Below are 13,227 nucleotides of genomic sequence, written 5' to 3'. Positions count from 1 at the left end.
ACATTTATCAGATTTAATTTTTTATTATCTATAGCAGGGGTGTCAAAAGTGTGCATTTTTGTAACATTTTCCTTGTTTTATTTGGGAAGTTGAAAGAACATGGCGCCGGTATGCTGTTTTTTTTTTTTTCAATAAAATACTGGAAAGGATAGAAATGTAGTTTGTCTCTTTTATCCGATTATTAATCGATTAATCGAAGTAATAATCGACAGATTAATCAATTATCAAATTAATCGTTAGTTGCAGCTCTAATATATATATATATATATATATATATATATATGTATATATATATATATATATATATATATATATATATATATATATATATATGTCTTAATAAGATTATCCAAAAAATAGTGCTCGATACCGTGGTAGAGCGCAATATATGTATGTGTGGGAAAAAATCACAAGACTACTTCATCTCTACAGGCCTGTTTCATGAGGGGTTCCCTCAATCATCAGGAGATGAATCTCCTGATGATTGATGATGTGATTCCCACACATACATATATATATATATATATGTATGTATATATATATATATATATATATATATATACACACACACACACACACATATATATATACCGTATTTTCCGCACTATAAGGCGCACCGGATTATTAGCCGCACCTTCAATGAATGGCATATTTCATAACTTTGTCCACCAATAAGCCGCCCCGGACTATAAGCCGCGCCTACGCTGCGCTAAAGGGAATGTCAAAAAAACAGTCAGATAGGTCAGTCAAACTTTAATAATATATTAAAAACCAGCGTTCTAACAACTCTGTTCACTCCCAAAATGTACGCAAATGTGCAATCACAAACATAGTAAAATTCAAAATAGTGCAGAGCAATAGCAACATAATGTTGCTCGAACGTTAATGTCACAACACACAAAATAAACATAGCGCTCACTTTCTGAAGTTATTCTTCATTCGTAAATCCTTCGTCTTCGGTGTCCGAAGTGAAAAGTTGGGCAAATTTACGATCCACTGGCAGATGTTGGCGTCGTCTGGCGCTGCCTCCTCGTCTTAGTGAAGGTGTGTTCGCCTTCTGTCATCCATTGTTCCCACGCAGTTAGCAGTCTAGCTTCGAATGCCCTGTTGACACCAATATCTAGCGGCTGGAGGTCTTTTGTCAATCCACCCGGAATGACGGCGAGTATTGAATTAAGCGCGTAAGCGTGTCTCTCAATGTGCTGTTATGAGCTAGCAAATATAACAACTACACTACCCAGCATGCAACGATAGTTACGAGCATGCGCGGTAGCCCTGAGAAGCGTTGTATGCTGGCAGTTAGCACGCTGTGAGTAAACGTTGAGAACTCAGTTAACACGCCTCGTCTGCATTATTTATAATTAGACAGACAACACACTTAATAGGAGCCATTTTGGGGTCTTTACATAAACACACAAATGGAAATGAAACGTCACATATCCCAGCATGCACCGCGCGCTTCTTCGTCATCCATTGTTCCCACGCAGTTAGCAGTCTAGCTTCGAATGCCCTGTTGACACCAATATCTAGCGGCTGGAGGTCTTTTGTCAATCCACCCGGAATGACGGCGAGTATTGAATTAAGCGCGTAAGCGTGTCTCTCAATGTGCTGTTATGAGCTAGCAAATATAACAACTACACTACCCAGCATGCAACGATAGTTACGAGCATGCGCGGTAGCCCTGAGAAGCGTTGTATGCTGGCAGTTAGCACGCTGTGAGTAAACGTTGAGAACTCAGTTAACACGCCTCGTCTGCATTATTTATAATTAGACAGACAACACACTTAATAGGAGCCATTTTGGGGTCTTTACATAAACACACAAATGGAAATGAAACGTCACATATCCCAGCATGCACCGCGCGCTTTTTCTACGGGGAAAAAAGATGGCGGCTGTTTACCGTAGTTGCGAGACCTAAACTTTATGAAAATGAATCTTAATATTTATCCATATATAAAGCGCACCGGGTTATAAGGCGCACTGTCAGCTTTTGAGAAAATTTGTGGTTTTTAGGTGCGCCTTATAGTGCGGAAAATACGGTACATATATATCTCTACATATACGCATATATTTTTTTTCTCCTCCATTTATAGTCCAACAAGAAGGAGAAAGAGATCCCACCCCCAGAGACCAAAAATACCAAGGAGCCGGAGACAAGGCCAATTGCTCCAGAGTCGTCAGAGAAGCTCAAGTCCTCCCCGTCACCTCTGCCTCAGCCTACCTCTTCCCCTTCACACAGCGCATCACGCTTCAAAGCTGAACGAGGTGTCAAACGCCAGCTGAAAAACAAACAAGGGTGTGAGAAAATCTCCACGGACTCTACAGTGGTGCAGACAACAGAAGCATCCGGGGACGACAGGTCTGCTTCACCTAAACCCGCCTCAGTTCAGAAAGGCAGCCAGCAGTCTCAAGAACCCAGTGCCAAGCGCACCACTGCACATCCTCCGAGGACAACCAAGGAGGCCAAGTCTACTACTGACAGAGACATGCACTCAGTCCAGACCAGAACCTCACATGCATACTTGCCTGCTGTTGAGCACCTTCAAACAAAAAACAGTGATGGAGACAAAAGTGTGGACAGATTAGGTAGCGTGGAAGAACATAAACAGTTTGTTGCTACTGCCAGCAATACCAACAAGACTCAGGTGAGTAAAGATTCCTGCTCAATCGTCACACCTGATGGAAACTTACTTTAATAATGTTCCTGAGCATGGGGTCTGCACTTTGCTGTGATATACCATAGTGACCCAAATACTATTTCCCCCTAGTAAACAGACAGGTTATCTTATACTGGGGGTTTGATATTTGCAGAAATTGTGCTCTTTAAAATTATGTTTTAGAACCTTTTTGGGAAATCTGGCCTGGTAAAAATTGCAGAAAATAAAAATACCATAAATATTTTGTTTTGGAATACAGTAGAACCCCGCACTGAAAACACATCTCATTCACCCTAAGTCAAACTTGGACAGGGCAAAAACTTATGCTATCCCTATGTTTACATTATTTTGGTTTTGATTTAAACCAATAAAACTCTAGTGCTGATAAGGCTGATGGTATATAATGTGGTTATACTGTTTGTACAGTTACACATTTTCCATCCATCCATCCATTTTCTACCGCTTGTCCCTTTCGAGGTCGCGGGGGGTGCTGTAGCCTATCTCAGCTACATTCGGGCGGAAGGCGGGGTACACCCTGGACAAGTCGCCACTTCATCGCAGGGCCAACACAGACAGACAACATTCACACTCACATTATGGGGCGGTATAGCTCGGTTGGTAGAGCGGCCGTGCCAGCAACTTGAGGGTTCCAGGTTCAATCCCCGCTTCCGCCATCCTAGTTACTGCCGTTGTGTCCTTGGGCCAGACACTTTACCCACCTGCTCCCAGTGCCACCCACACTGGTTTAAATGTAACTTAGATATTGGGTTTCACTATGTAAAGCGCTTTGAGTCACTAGAGAAAAGCGCTATATAAATACAATTCACACATCACTTCACATTCACACACTAGGGCCAATTTAGTGTTGCCAATCAACCTATCCCCAGGTGCATGTCTTTGGAGGTGGGAGGAAGCCGGAGTACCCGGAGGGAGCCCACGCAGTCATGGGGAGAACATGCATACTCCACACAGAAAGATTCCGAGCCTGGGATTGAATTTAGGACCTTAGTATTTGAGGCACATGCACTAACCCATGGTCCACTGCCCTGCCCGTTACACTATTTGTTTACACTAATTCAAAAGTCAGAGCTTTAGGAGCCATTTTTAAGTTTTATTTTTGTTAGCACCACAACTGATAAACAGTAATAGATGGTGGACTATTACAATATATGTATTTTGAGCTTTTAAAAAGATTGTACGCCAAACCAAAAACTGTGATAAGAAATAAGCCGTGAATGGGCGATATGTCCTAAAACCCATATGTAGATTTGGTATATAAATGATAGTAGAACCATTACAATATGGGTTACAAAGGTTCCTAATTTAGCTGCTGAAACTATGCAGTAACACATTACATAATATCCGGTTGTACTATTTTCTCTAATCTTTTATTAATCTAGTTATTAATTTACTGTTTTAGGTGGTTACTTTCTGTTGTAACATGGTTGTATCTACACGTTAGTTCAAATGTATTACACACTTATTTTTCTGTTGTTTGGATACTTTACATTAGTTTTGGGTGATACTACAAATTTGGGTATTTATCAAATAACAAGTATTACAGGGGCAGTATTGATCATACCAATGCTGATACCGATACATAAACATTTCAAGATCATTGAATGATTCAATTTCTAATCATAATCAAGACAAAACACAGTGTAATAATTCCATTTAAATGATTTCCTACTATTTTAAAGCCATCCTGTGGCCAGTGACATATTTCCTAAGTTTGTAAACAATAACAAAAAAGGGTGCGGTTGTCCGCTTATCTCTTTCAAATTAGTTAGATAAAACACAGCTCGAATGTGTCAACATCCATTATCACGATATTACATTAGTTTTGGGTGATACTACAAATTTGGGTATTTATCAAATAACAAGTATTACAGGGGCAGTATTGATCATACCAATGCTGATACCGATACATAAACATTTCAAGATCATTGAATGATTCAATTTCTAATCATAATCAAGACAAAACACAGTGTAATAATTCAATTTAAATGATTTCCTACTATTGGCTCTGATTTAAATCCTTTGGTTTTTGCCCTTAAAGCCATCCTGTGGCCAGTGACATATTTCCTAAGTTTGTAAACAATAACAAAAAGGGGTGCAGTTGTCCGCTTGTCTGTTTCAAATTAGTTAGATAAAACACAACTAGAATGTGTCAACATCATTATCACGATATTACATCAGTATTAATAACTCTATCGTCGGCCATATTTATATTATTTATATTGTCTATATTGGGCAACCCTACCTTGGATTTTGTGAACCGTTCACCCCTAGTATTGATACAACTACTTTGGAGGCTGCAGCTGATTAATGCGCTCATTGTGTTTTTCTATTCAGGTGGTGGAGCAACAACATGTCTCTTCAGTCACAGGGGACAAGTCGGGAACAGGGGATCATAAAAAGCAACCAGCAGCTCCTCCTGCAAACACAAGTGACTCCCTCAAAACTTTGGGCTCAAACCACCCCGTGTATGCTCCAGAAAGGGGCATGGACATAAGTGACTCAGACTCAGAATCAGAGAAAATGTCCGTGGAGCAAGAATCAATGCAGGATACTCAGACAAACCAGCAACCGGATTCAAGCGGAGCAGCGTCAATGCCAGCCAAACAAGAGCCATCGGAGGCGGGTCTGGCCCAGATGCAGAGCAGCTGTGATGGAGAGGAGAAGCGCGACCAGTCCAAAGACGAGCCACCTCTTATCATACAGCCACAGGAAGGTTAGTCTTGACAACGTCTCTGTAACGGTCCTGAAAATGATTTTAATGATTTACGTATCAACTCGCCACAGCACAAGAGGCCATGGTAAATGTGCAAAACGTGAAGAACAACTCGTACGAGAAAGGCACAGACTTGATGGTGGTGAACATCTACATGAAGGGCATCTGCAGGAGTACAGCCAAGGTCCTTTTCAGGGAACAGGACTTCACCTTCATTTTCCAGACAAGGTACTATATTGTAACCTTTAAAAAAAATGTATGTGTGTATATACTGTATGTGTGTGTGTATACGTATGTGTATGTGTGTGTGTATATATATATATATATAAATATATATATACATATATATATATATATATATATATATATATATATATATATATATACGTATGTAGATACATGTGTATTTAAATGTATATATGTGTATATGTATATATATATATTTATATCTATGTATATGTATATTTATGTATATGTTTTAATTACAAAAATTGTATTAAGAATCCAATGACTTGGCTTCTACCTCTTCCTTTTGCTAGTGATGCAAATTTTCTTCGGCTTCACCCGGACTGCGGACCAAACAGTGTTTTCAAGTGGCAAGTCAAACTCAGGTAAATATGTCTACGGTACAAAACGAGCTAAAAAAAAAACCGGAGGTAACAGAGACTGTTTGATGCTTGTGTTTCAATCCAACCCGTCCATGGGTGTCTGTCCTGTGCTCACTGCAGAAACCTGATACAGCCTGAGCTGTGCAGCTACTCCTTCACTGCGGCCCGAGTGGACATCACTTTGAAAAAGAGGCACAGCCAACGATGGGAGGGTCTAGAAGCCCCCGCCACACAAGGTCTGCTGCCGGGCATCCGCTTGTAGAAGTGTGGATTTTTTAAAGAGATGTTGTCTGTCTTAGCTAGTCACAATAAGGAAACCGATATGAGTAGCATACCTTTTGTGGTTTGCATGGGGGGGTAATAGATCCACTGTCTTTTCTTCTAACCACAAGGTGCTTTCTCCTCTGTTTAAGGTGCAGTGGGTGGCGCCAAGGTGGCTGTGCCCTCTAGCCCCGCCTGCATGGAAAAGAGCCAACCAGGCAGCAGCCAGCATAGCCTGCCAGCCAAGGAGGAGCCCCCCAGGGTTGGTGAAGAGAAACCAAAACCCCTGAAGGCCCCGCCCAGAGTGGAAGATAGCGATCTGGAAACCGTGGCCTCTCGTACTGTGTCAGACCATGTTGCCATTACAAAATCGGAGCCCACTGTAACGGCAGTAAGTTGGCAAACGTTCATGCTGTTGCTTTGGGTGATTTGTGTTTTGATATCCATGTTTTATAACTCAGCCTAAGCCGACTTGCATGGTGCAGCCTATGTCCCATGCACATCCCGCTAGCAATGAGCACAACGAAGAGGAGGAGGAGAAAAAAGTGTGCATGCCCGGTTTCACGGGATTGGTCAACCTGGGAAACACTTGCTTCATGAACAGCGTCATCCAATCCTTGTCCAACACCAGAGAGCTCAGGGATTACTTTCATGGTACTTTGCTGACGCTTCTTTACAGTGCCATGTTTTACTTCGGAATATTGACTGTCATTTCACCACAATGTTTTTGTCCACCAAAATTGAATGTTATTCCTTTTGGTCTCATGTAGATCGGGGATTTGAGGCAGAAATCAACTGCAATAATCCGCTTGGAACAGGAGGCAGGCTAGCTATTGGCTTTGCTGTGCTGCTTAGGGCCCTGTGGAAAGGAACGCACCATGCCTTCCAACCGTCAAAGCTCAAGGTACCATATCGTCTCTACAAGTATTTTGCATAGCATTGCAAAGTCCGCATTATCATTCTCTGCTTGGGCCATCATATACATAGGCAATTGTGGCCAGTAAAGCCAGTCAGTTTACTGGCTATGCCCAGCATGACGCCCAGGAGTTCATGGCTTTTTTGCTTGACGGCCTCCACGAGGACTTGAACCGCATTCAGAATAAACCGTACACGGAGACGGTGGACTCAGATGGTCGCTTGGACGAGGTATGGAGTCTGGATGAAAGCATGTCGTGGCTTTTTCCCAAAACTCAGCATACAATTTCTGTTGCGTTCTTTGAAGGTGGTGGCAGAGGAGGCTTGGCAGAGGCACAAGATGAGAAATGACTCGTTCATCGTAGACCTCTTCCAAGGCCAGTTCAAATCCAAGCTTGTCTGCCCTACATGCTCCAAGGTAATGCTATTGTACTTTTTACATGTATTCTTTAACCCTTGAGCAGCCTTAAGATTGACTATGCACACTTACTCTTAGTATCCAAAAGGTATCCGCTCAATGTTGCATTCAAAAACACAATACAATTTTCTTTAAAAAAAACTCCCCAGCAAAATTTTAGACACTAACCTTATCAATTAACAATCATATCACATAAGAAACACATGTAATGCCCATTTTAGGCGCAAGGGTTAAAAGAATAAATAATTTTTTTTGCAGTAATCAAAATATCCTCTCGTCTCATTTCTCAGGTGTCTATAACCTTTGACCCCTTCCTCTACCTGCCTGTCCCGTTGCCGCAGAAACAAAAGGTGCTTTCGGTTTTCTACTTCGCCAAGGAGCCGCATAAAAAACCCATTAAGGTGAGATTAGAAATAACTATTCCAAACAATCCCAAAAATTATTTTGCTTTACTACATTTTTGTATGACTGTGTCAGTTCTTGGTGAGTGTGAGCAAAGAGAACTCCAGCACCGCAGAAGTCCTTGAAGCCATCTCCAGGAGTGTTAGAGTCAAGCCTGAGAACCTTCGACTGGCAGAGGTTAGATCTCTTACAACTAGGGTGTCCAAATTCTTGCAACTGGGGTGTCCAATGGGCTGGGGCCATTTTCGACTTCCAGTCCACTTTTAAATTGGCCCTGGGCATATTGTAAAAATTACTCGGTTGCACGTGACGTCCTGTCTGCTTGCTGTCGCCCTAGGTACTAGCACATCGAGGTCACACAGAGCGTATTCCTAGCAAGAAGTCAATTAAAAGCAGAGTAAAAATGCCGCAGCAGCTCGCTAGCAATTTTTTTAGTAATCAAGTAATCTATTGATTATTTTGTTCGATTAATCGAAAAAAACACACTTTCTAGCCTCATTGCGTCTTTTATATATACACTCTTTTACAGTATATGTGTATATATATATATATATATATATATATATATATATATATATATACCGTATATGTATGTATATGTGTATATATATATATATATATATATATTTATATATATATATATATATATATATATATATATATATATATATATATATATATATATATATATATATATATATATGTGTGTGTGTGTGTATATATGTGTGTGTGTGTATATATATATATATATATATATATATATATATATATATATGTATATGTTTATTTTTAATTCAACAATCTAAGAGCAATTTCAATGGTACGAGCATTTGTAAGAAAAACGGTCAGTATTAGAGATGCGCGGTTTGCGGACACAACCGCGGAGTCCGCGGATTATCCGCGGATCGGGCGGATGAAATTAAAAAAAATAAGATTTTATCCGCTCGCGGGTCGGGTCGGGCGGATTAATTAGATTTATTTATTTATTTATTTATTTTTTGCGGGTGGCAGTTAAACCAATTCGGAAATATATATACATAGTTAAATGTTGTTACCCACATACGAAAAACGAGCAGGCACCTGCTGCATATGCCACAACAGAAGAAAAAAAAAGAAAAGAGATGGACACTTTTACGGAGCGGAGAAGGGACGCCTCGCCGGGGTCCGGGACCGAGGCCCCTTCCCCCGAGAGGGCCCCACCGGGAGCCGTAGCTGAGGCGATCCGCGAGAAGGGCCCGACGCACGTCCAGGGTCACTACCGCGCCCACCGCACCGACACCCCGCCTCGTCCGCTTTCGCCGCGGCCGGCGTCACGCGCAGCAGGTAAGCAGCTTACCTGCCCGCCACCCCCGTGGCCGGGGGCTCGTAACATGGGTCACTCCGCGCGCTCCGCCCGCGCAGCTTACCTGCTTGCCACCCCTGTTGCCGGGGGCGCGTAACAGGGGTCACTCCGCGCTCACGAAAGGGGTGGGGCTCACCCTGGTTGATATAGAGAGCAGGACGGTGGCCATGGAATTTCATTTAAGGTTTGTGATAAACCATCAAACTCATTCGTTAAAAGGACTCTATAGTAATATAAAGCGAATTTTTCTGGACATTATCATGCAAGAAAAGTTTATTTTTGGGATCGCGATCACCGCGTAATGATTTTTAAAGGTTGCATTACATTATTAACTGTCCCATGTGATCAGCCAGTGCGATTGGAAGTCCATGCTCAATTATTGCCTCCGTAAATAAAACTTCGGCATTCATCACATCCAAAGAATCTGTTTGGGCGACGAAAAACGTTGAAAGTTTTCCACTTGTATCGCTAGCAACGGCATTAGACTTGTGTTTTTTTGTCCCAACGTGGTCTTTTACATCGCTAATTCCTCCGTGTCCGATCGAAAAATCTTGTCTGCACAAGGTGCAATTCGCGTAGTTTTCACCCTTTTTTTTTTTTTTATTAATATTAGATATATAACAACGGGCGGATGGCGGGCGGATGGCGGGCGGATGGCGGGCGGATGCAGTTCTGATCAAACGTTACATCGGGTGGATGGCGGATGGTTGACGACTTTCTGACGCGGTTGCGGATGAGATAAATTGCCTATCCGCGCATCTCTAGTCAGTATACATTTTTTTCTTTCCCTAATTAACTTTTTTCTTACAAATGCACATAGCATAGAAATTGTACTTTTACCATGGGAACATCACTATGTATTATATTTAAAAATGAATGAGTTAAAAAGTAAACAGACCTGTATAGCCTAAAACAAGGTAATAAATAAAAAGAACCAAACTAAATAAAAAGACTGATAAAGAGTGATACATTAATTTAACGTACATAAATAATTGGAGGAGTGGTGTTTGATTTTTGGACAGTCCTCACATGTCCCCCATGAGTTTGAATAAAACGTTTGTTATGCTAGTCAATCATATAAGATGGTGTTAGCTACCAAAATAGAACTATTACTATGTTGTTCATGCTTGTTTGATGCTCTTACATATGCTGAATGATTTATGGTATTGTTGCATCATTGATGTAGTGCTATTGTGAAATGCCAGCTCCGTGTGACAATGCAAACATTAGAGGCCACATCACCGGCAGTGCGAGCTGCATCACCAAAAGGCACAAAGCTCTTATGGAGCTGTAGCAGTCTTGTGGAAACAATGTCAGTGTATTTCACACATTAAAGGGGAACATTATCACAATTTCAGAATGGTTAAAACCATTAAAAATCAGTTCCCTAAATTTTACCCATCACGCAATATCCCTAAAAAAAGCTTCAAAGTGCCTGATTGTATCCACCTGTCCATGTTCCTGTGACGTCACATAGTGAAGCCAACACAAACAAACATGGCGGAAAGAACAGCAAGCTATAGCGACATTAGCTCGGATTCAGACTCGGATTTCAGCGGCTTAAGCGATTCAACAGATTACGAATGTATTGAAACGGATGGTTGTAGTGTGGAGGCAGGTAGCGAAAACGAAATTGAAGAAGAAACTGAAGCTATTGAGCCAAATCGGTTTGAACCGTATGCAAGCAAAACCGACAAAAACGACACGACAGCCAGCGACACGGGAGAAAGCGAGGACGAATTTGGCGATCGCCTTCTAACCAACGATTGGTATGTGTTTGTTTGGCATTAAAGGAAACTAACAACTATGAACTAGGTTTACAGCATATGAAATACATTTGGCAACAACATGCACTTTGAGAGTGCAGACAGCCCAGTTTTCATCAATTAATATATTCTGTAGACAAATCCTCATCCGCGCTCTTTTCCTGAAAGCTGATCTGTCCAGTTTTGGAGTTGATGTCAGCAGGCCAGGGAAGCTAGGGTTGATAGCTCGCTCGTCTGCGGGAACAAACTGCCGCCATTGCTTGCCGTGCTAGCGAGGTCCTTTGTCCCTGAATTGCTCACACACTCCAGCAGATTCAATGGGGGTCTGGCGGCAGATTTCTTTGACTTTATCGTTGGAAATGCATCTGCTTTGAGTGTCGCAGGATATCCACACATTCTTGCCATCTCTGTCGTAGCATAGCTTTCGTCGGTAAAGTGTGCGGAACAAACGTCCAATTTCTTGCCACTTTCGCATCTTTGGGCCACTGGTGCAACTTGAATGCATCCCTGTTCGTGTTGTTACACCCTCCGACAACACACCGACGAGGCATGATGTCTCCAAGGTACGGAAAACAGTCGAAAAAACGGAAAATAACAGAGCTGATTTGACTCAGTGTTTGAGAAAATGGCGGATTGCTTCCCGATGTGACGCCACGTTGTGACGTCATCGCTCAGAGAGCGAATAATAGAAAGGCGTTTAATTCGCCAAAATTCACCCATTTAGAGTTCGGAAATCGTTTGAAAAAATATATGGTCTTTTTTCTGCAACATCAAGGTATATATTGACGCTTACATAGGTCTGGTGATAATGTTCCCCTTTAAACAAATCATCTAAACAAAATATTGAATTAATCGAGGAATTGTTCCAGCCTTTCGCACATGCGTTGTTCATGCCTCAGGAAATTGCTCCAATAGATATTTTGGCTTAAAGGTACTTTTAGAGTTGCTATGTTTCCATTATAATAGGAAAAAAGTTGTTAAAACGCAACAACAAATGCTAACAAAGGTTGTTACCGTGTTAAAACTCACTGTCTTCGAGTTTAGAGCGACCACTTTGTCAATGTACTTAAAATAAACTGTAAAAGCATGTTTATAATTTACTTACTTTTTTAAAATTCTCCATATACCGACGTATGAGCAGTTTTCTTTCGGAAACTTCCACATTGAATTGATGCGTGTGTTGTAAGAGCGTAGCAACAACATACTGTTGTAGCAACACATTGTATCTGGATACTGCCAAAAATGTTTGAAAACTAAATACCAATATAAACCAAATATTAACTTCACACCATTAAAACAACTAAAAAAAATGAATTATATATGACTGTCAAATATTTGGCTTGCAATGAGAGAATAGTAGCAAAAACTAAACTTCCATCCATCCATTTTCTATACCGCTTATCTCCAATAGGTCCTGATCACAGCAGTACACTCCTTAACGTCAGTCAAATACGTTACTCACAGATGCACAAATGAGGCCAACGTTATCTTTCATGGCTTAATGCTTAATTTGTGGATCCATCCAGACGTAAAGAAATGATGTGCCGCCATACTTTGTACCATTACTCCTTGTGAGTGTAATAGAAAGTGTGGTCGACCAGATAACATTCCCCTTTGGTGATGATAAATCTTTGAAAATCTTGAGAAAGGTATTTCCTTTTAAGAGTGTACGATACCATGGACCCACTCCATCACATTCCCATTTTTTTTCATGATATCTGGCTTGTATATTTGTAACATTTCAAAGTATGCCAAAATCTGCACTGCTGCACCATCTCAAATTACAGTTGCAGCTCAGCAATACAATTATTTGATCATTGAAGCAATATGAATGTTTGGACACCCTTGTCTTGCTTTATTCAATGTTGAGTCTGTGTGATGGCTGTCTTTTACGCTTGTTCAAAGCTAGTTGTCTTTTGACTCAGGTGGCCAAAAACAGCTTCCATCGCATGTTTCTGCCCTCCCATTCACTGGACACTGTGTCGCCATCGGACATGTTGTTCTGCTTCGAGGTGCTCTCCAAAGATCTGGCGAAGGAGAAGGTGTTTTTACTCCGAGTGCAGCAGGTAACACAAGCAAACTTTGATTAAAAGATGATCTTCTGCGTCAAACGATCATAAAGCT

General features: G+C 41.2%; 1 protein-coding gene across 4 annotated transcripts in view; it reads left to right on the top strand.

Moving 5' to 3' along the window:
- The window catches only part of usp19 (ubiquitin specific peptidase 19), a 58,466-nt gene that overhangs the window by 22,220 nt on the left and 23,019 nt on the right, over positions 1–13,227 (top strand). For 2 of the 4 annotated variants that reach the window (XM_061974150.1, XM_061974135.1), the window contains exons 5-17: positions 2,094–2,645; positions 5,013–5,391; positions 5,463–5,619; positions 5,931–6,002; positions 6,120–6,235; positions 6,419–6,651; positions 6,722–6,914; positions 7,031–7,164; positions 7,248–7,406; positions 7,483–7,593; positions 7,884–7,994; positions 8,071–8,172; positions 13,029–13,169. In XM_061974150.1, the coding sequence (XP_061830134.1) occupies positions 2,094–2,645; positions 5,013–5,391; positions 5,463–5,619; positions 5,931–6,002; positions 6,120–6,235; positions 6,419–6,651; positions 6,722–6,914; positions 7,031–7,164; positions 7,248–7,406; positions 7,483–7,593; positions 7,884–7,994; positions 8,071–8,172; positions 13,029–13,169 (2,460 nt within the window). Of the gene's footprint in view, positions 1–2,093; positions 2,646–5,012; positions 5,392–5,462; positions 5,620–5,930; positions 6,003–6,119; positions 6,236–6,412; positions 6,652–6,721; positions 6,915–7,030; positions 7,165–7,247; positions 7,407–7,482; positions 7,594–7,883; positions 7,995–8,070; positions 8,173–13,028; positions 13,170–13,227 lie in introns of all 4 variants that reach the window. The other 2 variants (XM_061974143.1, XM_061974127.1) reach the window with 1 other exon arrangement.

This window comes from Nerophis lumbriciformis, linkage group LG01 (assembly GCF_033978685.3).
Source record: "Nerophis lumbriciformis linkage group LG01, RoL_Nlum_v2.1, whole genome shotgun sequence".
Taxonomy (NCBI): Eukaryota; Metazoa; Chordata; class Actinopteri; order Syngnathiformes; family Syngnathidae; genus Nerophis; species Nerophis lumbriciformis.
The sequence above is the reverse complement of the archived record's forward strand: the minus strand, read 5'-3'. Positions and strand labels throughout refer to the sequence as shown.